Below are 22,999 nucleotides of genomic sequence, written 5' to 3'. Positions count from 1 at the left end.
TATATGCACTTTGAAAAGGAAAATGGAAACAAAGTTTAAGTTCTCAACAGATTTGCTAAAATTGATAATAATTGCCAGGGTCCAGCCACGGTGGATCCAGGGAAATTCGAAGGGGAGACGGCTTCGGCGATCAGGATACGATAGCTTTAATTAAATATTAATTAGAGATATAAAGAGTAGTAGAATGAGGATAGCTCAGTAGGAAAATTCAGTGGAGGAAAGAGGCTGAATAACTTGGTTTACATGGAAAGCTAATAAAATTCCAGGGCAAGGAATTTACGTCACCTATGTAGGCCGCAGGCGTCCTCCCGTTCTCTGGAAGGAGAGGAGACACTAAGGCCTCCCTGGTCAGATCTTAGAAGCCCAGGCATAATTAGTAGGCTTGACGAGCCTCCACGTTCCAGATGGGGATTCAGCCAGAAGATGAGAGAAAGAACGACATGGGGAGACCAGTCTTTCGAGGAACTTATCCCATTTTTTATTTTTCCAGGGTCTGTTTTTATACACTGAGATGTTATACAAAAGTCACGCGGGGTCGGCAGTCCTGACTTTTATTAAAGTCAGGTGCTTCATACAAATGTATACAGAGGTCTTAGGGGTGTTACATCATCTTCTGGCCAGGGGGCCTGCTGACAATTTATGACCCTCTTCTTGTGACAGCGGTCAGTCAACCAGAACACTTATTTCTCCAGGGGTGATTATTCTTAAAACAGACGCCACCTTCCAAAGGTACCAGATAAAGTTACATTCCTATAGGGTGAGGGTGTAGTGGGTTTTAATTAAGGAAAGAATTTGCTTAGCCTAAGGTCTAACGTGATTAATATCAAAGGTTAATACTTATTTCTTCTATATATTCATTAATGTGTATAAGGGCAGGGGATGTGGAAACTTAGCAGCAAACATTGGCCCAACAAGTGAAAAACCCTTCACCAATACAGTTTCTAACCAATCTTCTAACAGCTCAGAGGAATCTGTATTCAGACAGTTTAGAGCATCTCATACCTCTCACGGTTGTGAACTAAAACACCCTTGTCACGTCCAGGAACTTTATTAACTGGAGCTGTAATTTAACTCTTTTTCAGAGAGAGGTGGTAGGGGACAGCCCCCCGTAAAGTCAGAGGTGTAGGTGAGAGCAGAAAGCAGAAAGTAGGCAGACTCTGGTTTGGGGGTAGAAGCTCGAGAATTTCCAGGGGGACTCCTGAGGCTTGATCCCGCCTTTGCGTGTGCCGAGCCTCCTTCCTCATGACCTTTGCCACGGACGGAGCTCCTCACACTGGCTCCTGGCAAATAATGAACTTCTAAAAGAGTGAAGAGAGAATGACACTATTTTCAGCAGCAGAAGGAAAAAAAACACCACTAAACGGATATCATATTGGAACCCTCGCCTGTAAAACACATAATTGCTACTCTAAGAATGTGCTCATTTTCTTTCTGCTTAATCTTGTGGTAGAGTTGATTTAATTTAGCAATCATGTCGGACAATGAACAACTAAATTAGACTATAATTCTTGGGAAAATATTGGTGTAGATAACAAAATCCAAAATTCCTTTGCTATTCTAGACAGTCATTACTGGATGACAGCATTCTTGCTATCTGGAAGTTGGTGCCATCCTGTGCTGGGTGTTAGTCAAGATAGTAGCTAAATTCTTCTCCTAAAACTAGTCCATGAGAAATAAATGGAAGTTTATTTTTGAACTAAAAATGATTCCACCCCAACAAATCTCACCCCGGATCTGTGCGTTTGTTTGGCAATAGCAAACGTGAGAGATTTTACCTGCTCTAAAGACGACTCGGATGTCATTCTGGAGAAGGAGCTCTCAGTGGACAGCAAAGGCTTCTATGTGTAAACCAATTTTGCTGCTAGAATATGTATCGATCTGCATATTTCTAAGATACAGAGAAGCTGTTCCTCTTTCTAAACCAGATGCTTCCACTCCACACAATTTTCCAAGGCAGTGATAGTTCATGAAGTCTTTCTTTCTAAGCATCTGTTGTTATTCATTCCACTTTTTTTCCTTTTTGGTGAGGCATAGTTGATTTACAATATTGTACTAGTTTCAGATGTACAACATAGTGATTCGAAGTTTTTGTAGATTATACTCCATTTAAAGTCATTATAAAATATTGGCCATACCCCCTGTGCTGTGCAGTATATCTTTGTAGTTTATTTTACGTATAGCAATTTATACTTTGGGAACCGCTGATTTGTTCTCTGTATCTGTTATTCTGCTCCTGTTTTGCTATACTCACCTGTTGGGTCTGTTTTTAGATCCCATATATAGTAATAAATTACCGCTTTCCTCTTTCTCTGCCAGTTACTCCATTTTTCTAATTATCTTAATTAATGTGATACTGATCAGAGCCCTGCAAAACATAAATAGAGAACCAATAGAATATGGTAAAGGTGAAGGGATTTTGTGGATGTGATGAAGGTCCCTAATAATTTGGCCTGGAGTTAATCAAGGTTATCCTGGATGGGTCTGACCTAATCAGGAAAACCCTTTAAGAGAGAGTCTGAGTCTTCCCTGAAGCCAGAGACTTGAAGCAGCCAAGATCCTGTGTGTGGGTGAGTGTGTGTGTGTGTGTGTGTGTGTGTGTTTTCTTGGCTTTGATAAACTAAGCTACCATGAATTTGGCCAACAACTTCAGGGAGCTTAAAAGTAGTGTGCATGCGTGCTTAGCTGCTCAGTTGTGTCTGACTCTTTTCAATCCCATGGACGGCAGCCCACCAGGCTGCTCTGTCCTTGAGAGTCTCCAGGCAAGAACACTGGAGTGGGTTGCCATCTTCTCCTCCAGGGGATCTTCCTGACCAAGGATTGAACCCACATCTCTTACATCTCCTACATTAGCAGCTGGGTTCTTTACCACAAACGCCACCTGGGAAGCCCATCTAAGTGCCCACCGTCTGGAGAATGATCACCCAGCTTGCAAAACTGTTGAAGGCGGGCCCCTCACCTTTCCTCCTGAGCAGATGCCTTAGAGCACGTTCACCGTAGACCAGCCACTTCACCGCAGACCAGCCACAGTGAAGAATGGACACTTCCGGCCATACGCCCATCCTCAGAGGGCTGACTGACGTTGATGGGCTGGTTCCTAAACCCACTAACAGTCCAGAACCCTCTGTAGCTTCATATGAATAAAATGAACAACAGTAAGTGGGCAGGGGTTGGGCCTCCAGGTGACCAGCATGTTCAGAAAGGTATGCTGCCTGAAGCGGAGAGCAGGTTTCCAGCCTGAGAACCCCGATGAGTCACTCCCTTCACGTGGTCAGCTGGCGATGCTTTGTCTGCCTTATTGCTGTGTCCGGGTCAGGGAGGGAGCGGGTGACTCAGCAAGCAGAAACCTGATCCCGGGTGGACGTGAAGAGCTGCCCTGCTCATGCTGTAAGGGCTTCAGACTGTGCACTTCCTTTAGGGAGCCTGAGGGAAACAGATTGTTCCTGGACGGATTGATGGTGAGACCCTGCAGAAGGGTGAGTCCGCAGATGCCATCTGCCAACCAACCAACCTCCCAAATCGCTAAAGATCATTCACAAGGAGACTTCACTTCATTTAACAAACCCTGGCTATGGGCTTCCCAAGGGGTGCTAGTGATAAAGAACCCGCCAGCCAGTGAAGGAGATGTAAAGACAGGTGTTCCATCCCTGGGTGAGGAAGATCCCCTGGAGGAGGGCATGGCAACCCACTCCAGTATCCTTGCCTGGAGAATCCCATGGACAGAGGAGCCTGGCGGGCTACAGCCCATAGGGTCGAAAAGAGTCGGACACGACTAAAGTGACTTAGAGTGCATGCACAGCATGTGAGCAAAACCGTGTGTGTGCGTGGGGAACAAGGGCACAGGGCCGGCTCAGTTCAGTCGCTCAGTCGTGTCCGACTCTTTGTCAGAGGAGGAGGTTATAAAATGAATAAGGTGACATCTTAGCCCATACTGACCTTACAGTCTAGAAAGGAGGAACACTGTGAAGTCGTCTCGTGGACAACAATTTTTGAGTATCTATTATGTTCCAGACACTGTATTCGGCACTTAGCTTCATTACCTGAGGACAATTTAAGGTCCCAAAGTTATGAAAGTTTAAAGAGTTTTTGAAGGTGTCCTGAGCAAGAGACACTGAAACAGGTCCTTTGAATAGGTACGATTTCAACAGGCTGAATGGGTGAACGCAATCGAGGGATGGAGGGTGTACTACTCAAAGTCCAAATTAGAGCTGTGCTTCAGGAATGTGGAATCGCCATTTGGCTCAGGAGATCCTCCTCCCTGAAACGTCAGGCTGTTGAAGTAGCCTCTTGCTTGACCTTCCTGGCTCCTCTCTCTCCCTGGTCCCTCCTACAAATACATTTTCATAAAACCAATACAGGTCTCCCTTGCTTTTTGAAAAGTTGCTCTGCACCACTTTGCTTTCATAAAAGATCTGCATCGGTACCTGTTTTTGCTAACTGAAAGAAATCTGAAGAGGAGTTTTACTTTCATGAAAAAGTCAGGGGAAAAAAATATCATTTACAGTTTGTTTTGCAATGAATTGTAGAGGTAAGCAGGCTTCTCCTGTGGCTCAAATGGTAAAGACTCTGCCTCCATGCAGGAGACCCAGGGTCCAATCCTTGTGTCGGGAAGATCCCCATGGAGAAGGGCATCGCAATCCACTCCAGTATTCTTGCCTGGAGATTCCAGGGACAAAGAGGTCTGGCGGGCTACAGCCCATGGGGTCGTAAAGAGCTGGACACAACTGAAGCGACTTAGCACAGCAGCACAGCATATACCATACTTCTCTCAAGTACTCAGTTCAGTTCAGTTCAGTCTCTCAGTCATGTCCGACTCTTTGCAACCCCATGGACTGCAGCACGCCAGGCCTCCCTGTCCACCACCAACTCCCAGAGCTTACTCAAACTCATGTCCTTGAGTAGGTGATGCCATCCAACCATCTCATCCTCTGTCGTCCCCTTCTCCTGCCCTCAATCTTTCCCAGCATCAGGGTCTTTTCAAATGAGTCCGTTCTTTGCATCAGGTGGCCAAAGTACTGGGGTTTCAGTTTCAGCATCAGACCTTCCAATGAATATTCAAGACTGATTTCCTTTAGGATGGACTGGTTGGATCTCCTTGTCATCCAAGAGTCTTCTCCAACACCACAGTTCAAAAGCATCAATTCTTCAGAGCTCAGCTTTCTTTCTAGTCCAGCTCTCACATCCATACATGACTACTGGAAAAACCATAGCCTTGACTAGACAGACCTTTGTTGGCAAAGTAATGTCTCTGCTTTTTAATATGCTATCTAGGTTGCTCTTTCTTCCAAAGAGCAGGTGTCTTTTAATTTCATGACTGCAGTCACCATCTGCAGTGATTTTAGAGCCCCCCAAAATAAAGTCTCTCACTGTTTCCACTCTTTTCCCATCTATTTGCCATGAAGTGATAGGACCAGATGCCATGATCTTTGTTTTCTGAATGTAGAGTTTTAAGTCATTTCTTAAAGACATTTCTTATGTACTTCTGGTCATCAAATATGTGTAGACTTTTCCTCATACCCAGCAACTTTCGACATGAGCTGAGTGTCTTAAAATTTAATTCAATTCTGACACTGGAGACAGCGTCAGATCCCACACATGGAGGGCCAAGTCCCACAAGACTGCCTTCCTGCCCCCAGCCCCCAACACACACCCTCCTCAGATGCCAGTCACAAGCCTGGTATGTTACCTGTGCTTCTGGCTGTAGATCAGAGTTTACAGTGACCCTCCTTCACAGATTCGATTAATTTGCAAAGCAGCTCACAGGACTCAGAAAAACATTTAACTCATTTTCATCAGTTTACTATAAAAAGTTTGGATAAAGGATACAGGTGAACATCCAGACAGACGAGGTGCACAGGGCCGGGTGTGTGGGAACACAGGGCCGGGTGTGCAGGGAACACGGGGCTGGGTGTGCGGGAACGGGGTGGAGGTCCCGAGCCCGTCGTAGCCCACCACCCTCCCAGCACCTCCACATGCTCACCAGCCCAGAAGCTCTCTGAAGCCCGTACTTTGGGGATTTTTACGGATGATTCCCCACATGGCACGGGCATGAGCAATCATTAACTCCACCTTCAGCCCTTCTGCCTTCTTAAGGGAATGGCGGGTGGGGCTAAAAATCCCAAGCTTTGAATCATAGCTTGTACTTCCTGGTGACAAATCCTCATCCAGGAGCCTACCCAGGGTCACCTCATTGGAACAAAAGACATTTCAATCACCCAGAAAAGCCCAAGGGTTCAGGAGCTCTGTGTCAGGAACTAAGGGCGCAGTTCAATATGTATTTTCTGTTTATCTCACACATGTAAAAGGAAAAAAGTTTCTATTCCACTAGAAGGTAAGCTCCAAAGAGCAGGACTTTTTAAGGAAACATTTTATCTTAAAATAATATTTACAAGAGAGTTTCAAAAATAAAGAGAATTCCCATATATGCTTCACTATATATCTCCTACTGTTAACGTCTTAAACAACCATGGTATATTTATCAAAACTAAGAAATTAGCATCATTATAATACTATTAGCTAAAAGACGTATTTTTATCCATTTTTCCCCTGTCTTTTTCTGTTTTATAATTCAATCCAGAACCCCATACTGCATTTAGTTGCCAGTCTCCGGAGTCTCACTTCGAGGGTGGTTCAGACGTAAAGAACCCACCTACCAATGCAGGAGCCACAGGAGACTTGGATTTGATCCGTGGGTTGTGGAGATCTCCTGGAGGAGGAAGTGGAAACCCACTCCAGCATTCTTGCTTGGAAAATCCCATGGACAGAGGAGCCTGGCGGACTACTGTCCTTGAGGTTGCAAAGATTCAGACATGACTGAACAGCTGAGCATGCACGCACAGACGCAATCCTAAAATCTGTGATGAGTTTCTCAGTCTTTCCTTATTTTTTAAGACTTTCACATTTTTGAAGCACACAGTCAGGTATTTTGTAGTTTTCTTTTAAAAAAAAAAACAAAACTTTGTGTTTTTATGGTACTTTCTCATGATGAGACTGAAGTTTTAAAATCTCATAGGTGACACTTTTCTCATTGCACATTAGGGAGTACATGGTATCAACTGTATAGGTTATAAAAGAGAAATTACTGACTCTTTGCTTCACATCCAGCACCTAAATCAGCCTGGCACATAGTGGTACTCAACTGTGGTACTCAAATAAATTCTCTTTTCATTATCACATGTCTGTGCCTTCCACTAAATTGTAAGATCCTAAATGGCAAAGACCGCATCTTATTCATATTCATAGGCTCCTAATGCGCAGTAGGCTTGTCTTTAGTGGGAGTTCGGTAAACCTTTAGGGATTGAATTGAAAGGTAAATCGGAGTCTGGTTGTATCTTCAGGCAAAATCAAGCTTGAAAGGCATTAAGGAACCAGAGGCTGTTCTACGCAGCTCAGTTAAATAGTTTAATATTTACTAAATGTCTAGTATGTGCTGCCATTCTAAGGACTGGATTCGCTATAGTATTTTATCAGTAACTGGAAGGGGACAGAAGGGTGGGAAGAACTGGTAGACACAGGCAGAGAGGGGTCTTCAACTTTGAGCCTGGATGATGGAGAGCTGGTGATATTTATTTTGAGGAGCAAAGAGATGGAAGTTTGGAGTACACGATAATTAAGTTGACTTTTACTGCATTGGATTTTTCCTGTGGGAAAATCCCATGGCTTTTGGAGCTCTCTGGGAGGCAGCTGTCAATGATGGGCAGAGGACAGGGAAGGCCTAGAGATTTAAATTTGAAGCCATTTCTATTCTATTGCATCTAGAACCCAGCAGGGAGATAAGATGGGCAAAGCTTGAGTAGTGAAAGAGAAGAGGGTATCAGACTCTGAGGGAATTCCGCCCCTAAGAGTGAGGAGGGGAGAAAGTGGAGAGGATAAAGGACATCAGCACGCTACCCAGAAGAGATTTCAAGAACTGGGTAGTTGCCAACAGTAAATATGATGCAGGAGGGAAGATCTTTATTTAGGAGACGCCAGATGTTCAGAAAGAATTAGGGAAGGAGTGGGAAAGAAAACGTTGGAGTGATTAAACATCTATTTTGCTTTCCTTTGAGAAGCTAGAAAAGGAAGGGGGAAAAAAGAAAGAATCGTGACTGCAAACAACAGAATGCTGGGGAAAGGTCTTATTTTAGTTCTGCCACTAATCTCTGACTTCCATCGTCCCACAGAAAGCACTTAGCTGCTCAAGCCATTAACTTTCCCTGTCACAATAACTGGAATAAATAATATCTGATCTGACAGTTTCAGGGCTTCCCAGGTGGCACTAGAGGTAAAGAGCATGACTCCCAATGCAGGAGACATAAGAGATGTGGGTTCGATCTCTGGGTTAGGAAGAGCCCCTGGAGGAGGGCACAGCAACCCACTCCAGTGTTCTTGCCTGGAGAATCCCATGGACACAGGAGCCTGGTGGGCTACAGTTTATAAGGTCACAAAGAGTCAGACATGACTGAAGTGACTCTGCAGCAGCAAACAATTTCACAGGATTTGTTCAGCTGCCACATCCCCACCAATCTACTGGAAACTTCTTGAAAGGAGGGCCTGACACAATTTTCATTCAAATTCTCAGGGCTTCGTCGAGCCATGACAGTAACCATTTGGGAAAATGTTTGTTGGATGAAATGTAAAGTGTGAGCAATAATCAGCTCTAACACATCCTGAGATCTTCCTGTTCACTCATCACTGCGCAATGTGCCTAGGCACACACCCCTAGCATTGTCCACAATCCTGAGATAGGTACCATAATGATCCCGTTTTGCAGAGGAGCAAATGGTAACCATGACACCACCTTATAACAAAAAGCAAACAAGAACTAAAGAGCCTCCTGATGAAAGTGAAATTAGAGTGAAAAATCTGGCTTTAAACTCAATATTCACAAAACTAAGATCATGGGATCTGGTCCCTTCACTTCATGGCAACTAAATGGGGAAACAGTGGAAACAATGACAGACTTTATTTTTGGAGGGCTCCAAAATCACTGCAGATGGTGACCACAGCCATGTAATTAAAAGACGCTTGCTCTTTGGAAGAAAAGCTATGACCAACCTAGACAGCATATTAAAAAGCAGAGACATTACTTTGCCAAAAAAGATCCGTCTAGTCAAAGCTACGGTTTTTCCAGTAGTCATGTATGGGTGAGAGATGGACTATAAAGAAAGCTGAGCACCGAAGAATTGATGCTTCTCAACTGTGGTGTTGGAGAGACTCTTGAGAGTCCCTTGGAGTGCAAGGAGATCCAACCAGTCCATCCTAAAAGGAATCAGTCCTGAGTGTTCAATGGAAGGACTGATGTTGAAGCTGAAACTCCAATACTTTGGCCACCTGATGCGAAGAGCTGACTCACTGGAAAAGACCCAGATGCTGGGAAAGATTGAAGGAGAGAGGAGAAGGGGACGACAGAGGATGAGATGGTTGGATGGTATCACCTACTCGATGAACACGAGTTTGAGTGAACTCCGGGAGCTGGCGATGGACAGGGAGGCCTGGCGTCCTGCAGTCCATGGGGTCGCACAGAGCCGGACCCAACTGAGCGACTGAACTGGTAACCGGCCCAAAGCCTCCACCAGTGGCTCTCGGAGCTCGGATGACAGAGCGACAGAGCACGCCCCACGCTCAGTCGCGCGAGAGGCGCCAGAACCAGTAACTCATCTCAAAGTACACCACAGCCGCAAAAGGAAGAAGCAGGAACAGCCCTGCACCCGCGGCGACCCCACTGGCTCAGCGGAGCCGTAGTGCGCCTACGCGCAGGCTGACTTCCGCCAGGCCTCAGCGGGGTTCCGGGAGCCGCGTCCCGGCCTCGCGAGGCCCAGGGCGAAGGCGAGACCGCGACAGCCGGGTACGGGGTGGGGCGCGTGCTGATGGCGAAAGCGGAAGTTCTGCGGCAGAGGCGGGACGCGAGCCCGGCGCGGGGGGCTGGGATCGCGGAAGCTCCGTGGGGAGGGTCGGGCGCTGTCTGAGTGCCGGGCGGTTTCCGAACAGGTTCCAGAGGGAGGCAGCCGCGAGGTTCCAAGCCGCTGGCCCGCGTGCGTTCGGGCCGCTCCAGGTGTGAGTCGACGTCGCCCTGTTGCCTGCCTCCGCCCCAGGCCCTCCCCGGGGAGCCGCCTCGGGTCTCCACCATGGCGTCCACCCCTACCAACCTGCAGGTATCCCCGGCGCGAGAGGGTGGGGGGCGGGGAGGGCGGCCGCGGCCGCGCCCCTCGCGGGGCGGGGAGGGCGGTGCCCGCGCCCCGACCCCGGGAGAGAAGGCCGACTTTGCGTCTGCTCCTGGGCTCGCCGGAGCTCCCGGCTCTGTAGGACTCCTGACTTTTGTTGAGGCTTTTCTGCCGTGCGTATGTGTGGTGTTTTTCCCTTTCAAACCAGCGTGGTTTGAACTGAACTGGTTGAAGCTTGAGGGAGAGGCATAGACCCCAGTAGGTGTAAGGGAGAGAGGAAAGAACGGAATGCATGCAATGCACTGTTCTGGATCCGACGAAAATAGGAAGATTGGAGTCCTCTCCTGGTTCCTCAAGCTGCTGTAGCAAAGCCTTTCTTTCGAGCTGTCAGATGAGTAGAATCGTGAGCGTAGAATCTGAGGAATCCGTGAATTCCTGGACTGTGCGTTCAGGTGCGCCGCGATGGCTCCCCAAGTGTGGCACGTAAATAAGACCATGGAGTAGGCTTTAGCTCCTTTGTTACTTCACCTTTCCTACCGCAGTGAGTTCCGTGTTTTATTCGTAAAGCACGTGATCCTAATATTTTAGACAGTTGTTCACCCTCTGTGGAATGAAATTCTTTGAGATGAGACATTTTTTAAACAGTGCCTCCCATCCCTCGAACGGATCTAGGACTTAAGTGGGGTTTCAGTTCAGTCGCTCAGTCGTGTCCGACTCTGTGTAGACCCTATGGACTGCAGCACGCCAGGCCTCCCTGTCCATCACCAACTATCTGAGTTTACTCAAAGTCATGTCCATTCAGTCAATGATGCCATCCAACCATCTTATCCTCTGTCATCCTCTTCTCTCTCCTTCAGTCTTTCCCAGCATTAGGGTCTTTTGCAGTGAGTTGGCTCTTCGTATCAGGTGGCCAAAGTATTGGAGTTTCAGCTTCAACATCAGTCCTTCCAATGAATATTCAGGACTGATTTCCTTAGGATGGACTGGTTGGATCTCCTTGCAGTCCAAGGGACTCTCAAGAGTCTTCTCTAACACCACAGTTGAGAAGCATCAATTCTTCAGCGCTCAGCTTTCTTTATAGTCCACCTCTCACATCCATACATGACTATTGGAAAAATCATAGTTTTGACTAGACAGACCTTTGTTGGCAAAGTAATGTCTCTGCTTTTTAATATGCTGTCTAGGTTGGTCATAGCTTTTCTTCCATGGATCAAGCATCTTTTAATTTTATGGATGCAGTCACCATCTGCAGTGATTTGGAGCCCCAAAAATAAAGTCTCTCCCTGTTCCTACTGTTTCCCCATCTAGTTGCCATGAAGTGATGGGACTGGGTGCCATGATCTTCGTTTTCTGAATGTTGAGCTTTAAGCCAACTTTTTTCACTCTCCTCTTTCACTTTCATCAAGAGGCTCTTTAGTTCCTCTTCACTTTCTGCCATAAGGGTGGTGTCATCTGCATATCTGAGGTTATTGATATTTCTCCTGGCAATCTTGATTCCAGCCTGGCATTTTGCATGATGTACTCTGAATGTAAGTTGAATAAGCAGGGAGACAGTATACAGCTTTGACATACTCCTTTCCCAATTTGGAACCAGTCCGTTGTTCCCTGTCCAGTCTAAGTGGGGTTTAGAATGTGACTTAGTGTCGAGGGCAGCAGTCCACTAGGTGAGTTTGGGACGAAAGGTGGTGTGAGTGCCCGTATTGAGCCCTCCTCTCGGTTTAATGATTGAAAAGGCGTTTACGCGCACAGGCACCTAGGACAGTCCGCGGAGGGTCTGCTCGGCCCAGAGCGGTTGGTCCTGAAGAGGGATCACTGAAAGTGGACCGACTTAAATCGAAATCAGATTTTCACCGGAAAGGGGGTGAAGTGCTTGCTTGGGACTTTTATATAGAAAATCGACCAAAAAGATTATGAAAATGTTTTGTTTCACAAAATATAATTGCAACTGTGACTTATTTCTTAGAGAATGTCGTGTGTTAATTTTTATATGTGTATCTTTGTCAACAAGATTTTCCTAAACTAAGATGCAGCAATAATGTAACCCCATTCAGAAGGGGTCTTTTTGGCAAATGTCCTTGGGAAAGTGTTGGTCACTTGATAAGAGGATTGTCCCTTGGGTATCAGAGGTGGCTTCTTCTGAAGCGCCCGTCTTGTCTTCGTCCCTGTGGGTATGTCAGTTACCTGCGTAGTTTTATTCCACTGTCTGTAAAACGTGTTTTTATTGAAGTTTCATTGATTTACAGTTGTATACTGGTTTCAGTTGTACAGCGTAGTGATTCCGTTCTTCTACAGCTTACGCGCCACTGAGAGTGTTCACGAGACGATGGCCGTGATCCCCTGCGCCCGTGATCCCCTGCGCCCGTGATCCCCTGCGCCCGTGATCCCCTGCGCCCGTGATCCCTGCGCCCGTGATCCCCTGCGCCCGTGATCCCCTGCGCCCGTGATCCCCTGCGCCCGTGATCCCTGCGCCCGTGATCCCTGCGCCCGTGATTCCCTGCGCCCGTGATCCCTGCGCCCGTGATCCCTGCGCCCGTGATTCCCCTGCGCCCGTGATCCCCTGCGCCCGTGATCCCCTGCGCCCGTGATCCCCTGCGCCCGTGATCCCTGCGCCCGTGATCCCCTGCGCCCGTGATCCCTGCGCCCGTGATCCCCTGCGCCCGTGATCCCTGCGCCCGTGATCCCTGCGCCCGTGATTCCCTGCGCCCGTGATCCCTGCGCCCGTGATTCCCCTGCGCCCGTGATCCCCTGCGCCCGTGATCCCTGCGCCCGTCTGTTGCCTTGTTGCTGTCCGCCTTCCGCATAGTCCGCCAGCGTTTCATTTGTCAAAAATCTGCATGTGATTTGGGCTTCCTACAATATAATCTTCATCTACTTATCCATGTTTTTTCTTTTGCAAGATTACAGTTTCATTCTATAATGGTTTGCATTATATTGGAATTGGACTATGCATGTTCTTCAGTGAATCAGTTTGAGATTGACCTGTCTTAAAGGCATAGTTGCTAGTGTTAAACAGGAAGAGAGAATGAGTTGTATTTTTATCAGTGGTTGGGTCAGGTGCACTTTCTCGTTCAACCTTTTCAACCTTCTAACGTAGGAAATTTGGGTGAAGAATATTTAACTGACAAATAACTTTCCAACCAAACAAGGCAAAAGTCCCCATAGCCAGATGCTTATAATCAAATGGAGGAAAGCAGATAACTAAAAATCAAATAAAATAATGTAATGATGCTCTAGTGAGGGAGGGCAGAAAGGAAGGGCTTGTGTAACTCTTCTAGGAGAAATGAGAACGGTCCCACAGAGGAGGTGATGGTGAGCTTAGATAAAGCGAGATATGGACACTAACTAACTAGGTTGTTGGGTGTGATCTCATTTAGTCCTCAGAACAGCTCTTCAAGGAGAGTATTGCTTCAGTTTCTCAGTATAAGAATCCAGGGCTTATGAAGGTTATGATTTACCCAGAGACATACAGTTAATTTGTTGAAGGTAGTTTTGAATCCAGGCCTATCTGCTTATATGTTGGTGCTTTTCATGATAAAATCATGCCTACTTGGACAGGAGAGTAGGAGGCATTCCAGGTAGAGAAAATGAACTGAGGCCTCAGTCTAGAAGTGTAACAGGCCTCGGAGAGAGTCGGGAGAAACTGCGCGTTCATTATGCATGGAACTCACATTTCCTCAGTCCGGAATGTTTGTTTGTTTTTAAGAGTGTCTACATGGTGGGGCATCATAAAAGAAATATATCATCCTTGATTGCCAAGGGCTTATATGCTGATGTGAAAACAGACATACAGAGTGACTGTTGGGGTATTTTGTGACCTTTGGAAGGATGTGCAGGGGGCAGTGGAGATTCAGAGGACACATGGTTAGGTCTCCTCGGCTTGCTGGGGAGGGCTTCCAGCAGGAGGACCACAGTGCCTGTGCTGAGTCCTCAAGAAGCTGGAGTTTTACAGGGAGGCGCTGGGCAGTGTTCCGGGTGGGCTGCAGGCTGCACGCGGAGGTGCAGAGTCTGAGCCATCCGGGTTGGCCCAGTAGCTTGGCGTGACGGGAACGGAGTGTGCGGGGAGAGGTTGAGCCTAGGTTGGCCACGTCCCGAGCAGCAGTGCGCGCGCAGGTGATTGACCCCATCCTGCTCCATGTGGGGAGTCAAGAGGAGCAGGAAGCTCCAGTTTTTGTTCTAGAACAAAACTATTGTGTGTGTACAGGGACAGCTTGACAGGTGGCAGGCCTGGAAGCACTGAAACCAGTTAGGAGGCAGGTTCTGTCTCTGGTGGGAGGAGGCGAAGGCCAGAGTGGTGCGGTAGCTGTGAGAATTGAGGCAGGGCTGGTGAGAGACGGACCTAAGAGGAAGGGGAGCTGGGCCTGGCTCTCCACTCAAAAAGTGAGTTTTCTCCCAGATTCTTTGTTGAGTGTCTGAGTGGGTTGGTTCTGGGATTACAGGAAGACAGGGAGCATCTTTGGGGCCGGAGGGGTCCTGAGCTTTTGGGGCTTGAAGTGCTTGTGGGGACAGTCAGGTGGAAGTGTCCACTGAGCAGTTGGGTTCCTGTATGTAGAACTTAGACTGGGTGGGGATAAGGATTTGGGGGTTCCTGGCACACAGAGCAACCCACTCCAGTGTTCTTGCCTGGAGAATCCCAGGGACCGGGGAGCCTGGTGGGCTGCCGTCTATGGGGTCGCACAGAGTCGGACACGACTGAAGTGACTTAGCAGCAGCAGCAGCAGCACACAGATGGTAGCAGAGGTTGGGGCGTCCTGGAGTTTATGGAATGAGGGGAACAGGGACCAAGGCACAGACCGAGTGGAATAGCAGCGTTAGGAGAGAGAAGGGAGCCTGAGAAGAGTGGTGCCGCAGCCAGGAGTAACGCCTGGGAGGGCAGAGGAGGCCGCGTCACGGCTCTGGCTGATGAGGGCTCACCTGGTCACCGGAGCCCCGCGAGTGAGGGCTCGGGCCGTCGGAGCAGGAAGACAACTCTGGGCGGAGCCGGGAAACCGAGATGCACGCAGGGTTCTCCTTGGGACTTGGCTGTGGAGGTGAAGAGATAGGTAAGTTGTTAGTTACATGGAATCTTAGAATTAGGGAGAGGTGGTGTGTTTTGTTGGTGTTTTGTAGCTGTGAGTCTAAGATAGGATTTACATACATTTGTATGCTAAGGATTGCTCCCTTGAAAAAGGGGAAAGTTAGGTTGGGGAGAACAGTTGCGCTGGTATAATTGAGGGGAGTAACTGTCAGAGGACGAAGCTGGGGTAGGTTCCAGAGCACTGGGGAAAAATTACCATCTTTCCTCTTGAGACAGGTGGTTCTGGAATTTTCCCAGGGTTTTCTCGCATGCACGTGTTATGGTCTCCTAACTTGAAAAGGACAGTCCCAGGAGTCCCCGGCCTTTGTAACTCCACGTCGATGATTGGATCCTGGCTGATCCCAGTGTCCAGTCAGTCTCATGCTAGACTCCGGAATATAAAAGAGCCGTTATGACAGACATGACTCCTGTCCTCATGAAGCTTATATTCTGGTAGGAGAGGACAGGCCAAAACCAAAACGACCTGCACAGAAAGAAGCTGCTGGGAGCATTTTAAACAGAAGAGTGATGTGTTTGCAAATTGAATTAATTTGGGAATCATCAGCCTAAAGATAATCAGTTTTGATCATTGAGAACAGCTCACCTAGGGAGGTAGTAAGCAGAAGCCCCACCCAAGCCCAGAGGAACCTTAATATCTTTCAGTGTCAAGAAGAAGAATCAGCAAAGGAAACTGAGCAGGATCTGTCAGAGAGGTAGGAGGACAGTGTAATATTCTTTTGTAGAACATTGTCGAGGGATCACAATGAAGACAGAGCTGGCCTTTGGATCTGGCTTCACAGAGAACCTTGATATGAGCAGTTTTATTAATAAGATAAGGGACAGGAGCCCAGGTCGATAGCTGAAGGGTATGCAGAAAGAAGGAACTGGAGAGAATAGAGGCTGCTTTGGTGAAGTTTGGGTTCTCAACAGTAGCAGAGAAACAACCAAGCTGAAGGGGGTGTTAGTGTCAGGGCTCTCTGAAGGAGGGTTGTTTGCAGGCACAGGGAAACATCTGGTGGAGAGAAATTGTCAGAGATGACAGATGGAAGCCCCCGTCCTGGTGGAGGTTCTCCGTATGGAAGGAGATGGTCAGTGAGTGAGTGTGCTGGGGTGTGATGGAATAAGCGCAGGGCAGGCGGAGAGCTAAGCATGAGGATGGGGCGCAGCCTTTTAAACAGGGAATCGGCCTTTGAAGGGAGCCTCCCTGAGGACGGGCTTCCCTGGTGGCTCAGCTGGTAAAGAATCCAACTGCAGTGCATGAGACCTGGGTTTGATCCCTGGGTTGGGAAGATGCCCTGGAGAAGGGACAGGCTCCCCGCTCCAGTATTCTGGCCTGGAGAATTCCATGGACTATACAGTCTCACAAAGAGTTGGACACGACTGAGAGACTTTCACTTTCTCTGGGAACTGGTATTTGAACTACAATCTGAGGGAAGAGCGTCCTCAGCAGATGGACGCGAGTGCACAGGGACCACAGGGTTTCAGCTGAGACCCAGACAGAGCCAGGCCGACACAGACCACAACCCAGCACTGGGGGCTGATTGTCTGCAGGGGGAAGCCGCCCAGGGTGCCCCTCCCTGGTGCTGTGCGGGCTTCAGCATCACGTGTGCAGCAGGCTGACCGCTAAGAGGAGGCTGGGCACTAAGTCTGACAAAAGCGTTAGAGCACGGAGCTGGCAGCGATTTTAACTTTGTCTCAAACGCAAAGTGCTAACAGGGATGAGGATGCAGTGAGGCGCTCAGCAGGAACAGCAGAGGCTCGTCCTCAAATCCTCAGCTCTGAGTGAAGGTGAGACCCTTGCTGTCCAATGTGGCTGCTGCGTGTGGCAATTCACATGTCACTTAAATGAAATTTAAAACTCACTTTTCAGTCACATTAGCCGAAAGTTTCAAGAGCTATGTTTTCCTGTGCTGGACGATGCAAATACAGAGGCGTACTTCATCAGAAAAAGTTACCATATACGGAACTAGATTATTAAGTACTGACTATACTGGTTTCAGCTGGTGTCATTTTGGTTCCAAAAAGAGGGCTGACTGATGCGCCCACCCTTTATATCCTGCTGGGCTGACCAGACTTGCAAATTAAGCTTCGAGTTCAACAATCTGAACTATGAAGCTTGTACTGCTGCTGCTAAGTCCCTTCAGTCGTGTCCGACTCTCTGCGACCTCATAGACGGCAGCCCACCAGGCTCCCCCATCCCTGGGATTCTCCAGGCAAGAACACTGGAGTGGGTTGCCATTTCTTTCTCCAATGCATGAAAGTGAAGTCGCTCAGTCGTGTCCAACTGTTAGTGACCCCATGGACTGCAGCCCACCAGGCTCCTCCGTCCATGGGATCCTCCAGGCAAGAGTACTGGAGTGGGGTGCCATCACCTTTTCCGCTACATGTACTGCTACGTTTGATCAACTCTAAAACACACCATTTATTTTTCTTCCCTCTTGCTACTGCAGCTGGAAGGCCTGTTCCTCCCGTTTATCCCATTTATATGCAGTCCATGAGCAACTGCTTCCAGATATACTTTTTATAGCGTATGATTCGTTTTTGCATTGTATGAATAATGTCTAATTGTATGCTTATTTTTGGTATAGTATGACCGTGATCACTTTTTCTACTGGCTCTTATTTCTGTTAAACACAGTTTTACTGCCTAAATTAATCCAGGCGGAATGTTTCGGTAAGCATGCTTGTTCCTTATTTGTATGTGTGTGCGTATTGTAGAATCTTAAAGACGGCTTTCTCAGTGGAAACCTCACTCTGAGGTGATCAGACCCGCATGCAGCTGTGAGGAGCCGTAGCCCTGTGTGGCTCGCCCTGCGTCCCCAGGGGCAGCGTCTCGTGTAGCAGTGTCACAGCCCAGGTGTTGGCCTTGGTACCTTCCGCTGTGTTCCTCAGATTTCCCGTTCTACTTTGTGTGTCTGTCAGAGTTCTGACACACGCGTTCACTCTTGAATCCCTTCCCACAGTCGTGATACAGAAGAGTTCTATCCACAGGGATCTCTCTTGCTGCTCTTTTCTAGCCGCAGTCCCTTCTCTTTCTCTCCCCCCTGCATCCCTATCTCCTGACGATGCCTAGCTGGTTTTGTCATTTGAGGTTATATGAATGGACTCGTGCCCTTTCAGGATCGGTTCTCCTCACTTAGCATACTTCTTCCAAGCTGTGTATATCAGTAGTCCATTCCTTTTTGTTACTGAACAGTACTTATCCCTGCTGTGGGCGTACCAGAGCTTAGCCATGCAGCCTTTGAAGGACATCCAGGACGTTCAAGTACAATTTTTTGTGCAAACATAGTCTTCCTTTCTCTGGGATAACCGCCCCAGAGTGCAGTTGCTGGTTCATATGGTAGTTACCTGTTTAGATTTGTAAAAAATAAAAAAACCTAATTCCCAGAATCACTGCACCGTTTCCGTCCCAGCAGTGTAGAAGCGACTCCCTTCTCTGCGTGCTCATTGCCCTTTGGTGTTGCCGCGTTTTCTTTTAGCCGTTCTGACCGTGTTCCGTGCTGCGCGTGGCGTTCAGTCTGCATCCCGCTCGCGGCTGGCGGTGTTGAGCGCGTCTCATGCGCTTACTCGCCGTCTGTGTATCCTCTTTGGTGAGATGTCTATTTATGTCTTTAGCTTGTTTTCTACTTCAGTTGTTTTTAAACTGTTGATTTCTGAGAGTTCTTTCTGTATTCTAAGTACTGGTCCTTTCCCTAATGTGTGGTTTGCAAACATCTCCCAGTCTGTAAGTTGTCTTTTCATCCTTTTAATGGGATGTTTTGTAAAGCAAGGGTTTTTGACGAGGCCCAGTTCGTCGTTTGTCCCCCCACCTTTGAGGTGTAATTGACACATAGAGTCAGACGTGCAGCCTGGTGCGCTGTGTACGCTGCGAGAGGATCCCCACGGTGAGTCTAGTTAACGTCGGTCACCACGCACGGTTTCCTTGTGGTGAGAGCTCTCTGGTAATAGCCATTCGGATGGGTGTGGGGTGGCATCTCGTTGTCTTGATCTGCGTTTCCCTGACGATTGGCACTCCTGTGCCCCTTTTCACGTACCTGTTGGCCATCTGTATGTCTTCTTTGGAAGAATGTTTGTTCAGATCCTCTGCCCGTTTTTTTGATCAAATTGTTTTGATTTTTGCTATTGATTTGTTTTCCTGACACTAACCCCTTGTCAGACATACTGTGATTTGTAAGTATTTTCTCCCTTTCAGTTGGTTACCTGTTGGTTCTGTTGATTGTTTCCTTTGCTGTTCAGAGCTTTTTTTGTTTGATGTAGTCACACTTACTTATTTTTGCTTTTGTTGCCTTTATGGTGTCAAAGCCAAAATATTGTCACCAAGACCAGTGTCAGGGAGCTTCTCACTTGTGTTTTCTTCTGGGAGTTTTACGGTTTTAGGTCTCATGTTCAGATCTTTAATCCATTTTTAAGTTAATACCTGTATAAGGTGTAAGATAATGCTTATTTTCATTTTTTGCAAATGACTGTCCAGTTTCCCCAGCACCACTTATTGGAGAGCCTATTCCTTCCCTCCCATACCCGTCTTGCCCCTTTGCGGTGAGTTAATTGACGGTGTCTGTATTGGCTTACCCCTGGCCTCTTTCTTCTGGCCCACGATCTACGCGCCTGCTTTATTTTTCCTTCTCATGCGTTCTGTTTTGGTGTCGAGTCTGAGAACCCTTTGCCCTTGATGCTGAAGATGGCTTTGTTTTGTCTAAAGATGTTATGGTTTAAGTCCATGATCCATTTTGAGTTAGTTTTTGTACAAGTACAGAGTTTGGTTTGCGATTTCTCCTTCTCTCTCTATTTTATTTTGGCTCATGGATGTTCAGTTGCTCTGGAGCTGGTTCTGAGGCCTGTCTCTCTGCCCTTACCTGCCTTTCTGTGTCTTTGTCAGAGTTCAGTTAGAGGTGTTTGTATGGATCTAATTCTGGTAGTTGTTTTTTGTTTTTTTAATGCTACCCAAAATTGCCCGTTTCATTATAGAATTTTTGAAGTTTCCAGGTCTTGTTTTATTTGTTAAGACTTCTCTGGTTACTCTTTGCTCACTGAATCTTTTAGTTAATTACAGAGTTAAAAGATTTGGGTACTTTTCACACTATGGTTTCATTGCTCTGTTGCTTCTGAAGGGCTTTTCCCCCATTTAAATTTTACTGCTGTCATACGCTTTAGACATAACAGCATTTGGTTTTTGAGAATTTCCATCAGTGTTTTTAAGTTGAATTTTCATCTTACTCTATTATTCCCTACTAGCCCTGAGCTTGACTTTTGTTGGGTGAAAAATTATGTGAGACTTAGTGATTGGTACTAGGTAAAGTGGTGTTCAGATAGCGTTTACCTATGTAGCAAACGTAATTTGCATTTATAAATAGTCACCATTTATAACGTCATGCAGTTGTGATTTAGAGAAAAAAAGATTTGTTTTAAAGTTGCTTTTATTTTTAAAGAAAGCTTTCAATATGGTTATTGACTTCAGAGTTATCCTGTGCTTTGATTTTGATGGTATGGTTTTTGTCTCCCTTCAAACAGAAAGCCATAGATCTTGCTAGCAAAGCAGCCCAGGAAGATAAAGCCGGAAACTACGAGGAGGCCCTTCAACTCTACCAACATGCTGTGCAGTATTTTCTCCACGTGGTTAAATGTAAGGTCATCGTTTGTTTTGTTATTTTAAAAACAATAAAATAGAAAAGATTATTCATTTCTGTTCCGAGAAATAGAAAAGATTATCCTATTTCATTTATAAACATTGAAATACAATCCTAGAAGATTATAAAATATCACTTTGCAAAGAAGCCCCACCAGCTTCTTGGTGGTTCCTGAGTCCTCAGCCAGCGAGTGCGTGCAGCTGCCGCGCTTACTGCTCTGTGCACCCAAACACTCAAATGCCGTCTAGCCAAGGAAAAGGAGGGTTTTTATTTTACTGGTAATGTACCCAGATCTGTAATCTGGACTTACTCATTTTGTAAACGTCTCTTTGAAAATAATGTTTTAAAAAGAGGTTGGGAGACGTTTCATTTGTGTATGTCCAAATTTGTGTTCAGTGTTAACATCGCCCCCTGCCCAATCCCCAGCACTGTTCTAGACAGTGGGATACAGCAGTAAGGGAGAAACGGATAAAGAAAAACCTTTTAAACCTAATGCTGAATGCATGTGAAATAAGATGTTAAAAAAGTGTCTTTCTGTCTGTTACTGTTTTAAATAAAAATTTTAGCAGTTGGGTAATTAAGGATTTTCTTCTGAGCTTCCCTCTTTAATTCTGAGGTTTTTCTGTCAAATTAAAGTGAAACTAAGAATGAGTCATAACCTGATGAGATGGATAGGGCTCATCTCATGAACTGCATATATTGCTGAAGTCTCCTTTCAAACAGCCCTCACTGGGGCCTTTATGTAATAAAATTACTGTATTGGTGGTACACATAATATCTGGGATTTCTGTCACTTTTTATATTCTGAAGTAAAGCTTACATAGGCATTAGTGGGAATGGTTAATATTGCTTTATTTTTGTTTGTCTTATAATTGGTTTTGTGTGAGATAAGCAGCTTTCAACTATCTGCAGAGAATGTAAGGGAAGAGTATGAGTCCCACAGGATGTTACGGATTTCTGCTCACTCTTTAGTGTGAACCTAAAGTATACCAGTGTCTTGCTCAGAGCTCTTTCTGACTCGCACTCAGTGTTGAACCCTGCCGGATGAAGGATCAGAAAAGATGGATCATCATTTGATTATGATGAACCAGAGATGATCTTTTCTCTCTCCTCCAAAATAGATTTTCCTTGTTTGAAAAGTGTGTCTTAAGAGTTTAAACCTGTCTGTAAAGAACACTGAAGGAAAAAATCTCTTGCATTTCCCTTCACTAGATGAAGCACAAGGTGATAAAGCCAAGCAGAGTATCAGGGCGAAGTGTACGGAGTATCTTGATAGAGCGGAGAAGCTGAAGGAGTACCTGAAGAAGAGAGAGAAGAAGCCCCAGAAGCCGGTGAAGGAGGGGCAGCCGGCCCCCGCTGACGAGAAGGGGTATGCGTCTCAGAGTGAATCACAAGAGTGCAGGAGTTTGTGAAGGAAATTTCTTTTGTTGAAACTATAGGCTTTAGAAAAGGGTGGCTCCTGGGCAGATCTGACCCACGGCCTGCTTTGTGATGCTGTGTGGGGGTACAGCCTCCTCCCTTCAGTTCCCTGTTGTCTGCGGCTCCTTTTGCATCAGACCTGCAAAGCTGAGTGGTTGTGACAAAGGACTGTGTGGCCCACAAAGCCTGAAATGTCGACGGTCTGATTCTTTACAGAAAAAAGTTTTCGAACCCCTAGTTTGCCAAGCTCAGGAGGTGATAGCCATCAAATCGCCTCCTTGACTGGCTGGTAGCAGAAGAAACGCTTGGCAGGAATGCTGCCCAGTTCTTTCCCTCTGACCATCGTGTAATGAGGTTTAAAATTGTAGGAGTGGAGCGCAGGCTCCTGAGATCATCCCTGTGGTCACCAGGCACAGGGTCCCTCGAAGGCAGTGCTTGGGGGCCTGTGGCTACTCGCATGGGCAGCTGTAAGATCTAAGAGTTGACAGGCTCCTTCGGACTACGTGGAAGAGTTGGAAGAAACTTTTAGTAGGCTCAGGAGTTTTATATTCTCTGTTCATGACGTGGTCAGAGAACCAGGAGCTCCTGTGACATCCTAAGAATATTTTATCTTCTCACAGCTCTAGCATTGGCAGGACAAAAATGAGACCCTCGCTGACCTCATAGCTTACCGAATTTCAAAATCAGTTGAACTTCACTGGTTTTCTTATGTGAAAATCGGGACATTTCTCTTAAGTTGAAATGAAACTACTGGGAAGGATCAGT

At 46.7% G+C, this 22,999-nt stretch overlaps 1 protein-coding gene and 1 long non-coding RNA gene across 4 annotated transcripts in view; one reads left to right on the top strand and one right to left on the bottom strand.

Annotated features, from left to right (window-relative positions):
• Positions 1–868: 868 nt before the first annotated feature.
• Positions 869–3,350, bottom strand: LOC113882613. The gene is made up of 3 exons (XR_003508399.1): positions 2,957–3,350; positions 2,252–2,365; positions 869–1,298 (listed from the first exon to the last, which is right to left on the bottom strand). It is a non-coding gene; the product is annotated as an uncharacterized LOC113882613 (long non-coding RNA).
• Positions 3,351–3,437: 87 nt separating this feature from the next.
• VPS4B (vacuolar protein sorting 4 homolog B) overlaps positions 3,438–22,999 on the top strand; it is a 37,752-nt gene continuing 18,190 nt past the window's right edge. The window contains exons 1-3 of one of the 3 annotated variants that reach the window (XM_027525544.1): positions 3,438–3,473; positions 20,700–20,811; positions 22,028–22,184. In XM_027525544.1, coding sequence (XP_027381345.1) covers positions 3,453–3,473; positions 20,700–20,811; positions 22,028–22,184 — 290 coding nt within the window. In that variant the 5' untranslated portion in view covers positions 3,438–3,452. Of the gene's footprint in view, positions 3,474–9,846; positions 10,131–19,986; positions 20,104–20,699; positions 20,812–22,027; positions 22,185–22,999 lie in introns of those variants that run through there. The other 2 variants (XM_027525546.1, XM_027525545.1) reach the window with 2 other exon arrangements.

This window comes from Bos indicus x Bos taurus, chromosome 24 (assembly GCF_003369695.1).
Source record: "Bos indicus x Bos taurus breed Angus x Brahman F1 hybrid chromosome 24, Bos_hybrid_MaternalHap_v2.0, whole genome shotgun sequence".
NCBI classification, from domain to species: Eukaryota; Metazoa; Chordata; class Mammalia; order Artiodactyla; family Bovidae; genus Bos; species Bos indicus x Bos taurus.
Note: the sequence above shows the minus strand (reverse complement) of the source record. Positions and strands in the feature narration are given on the sequence as shown.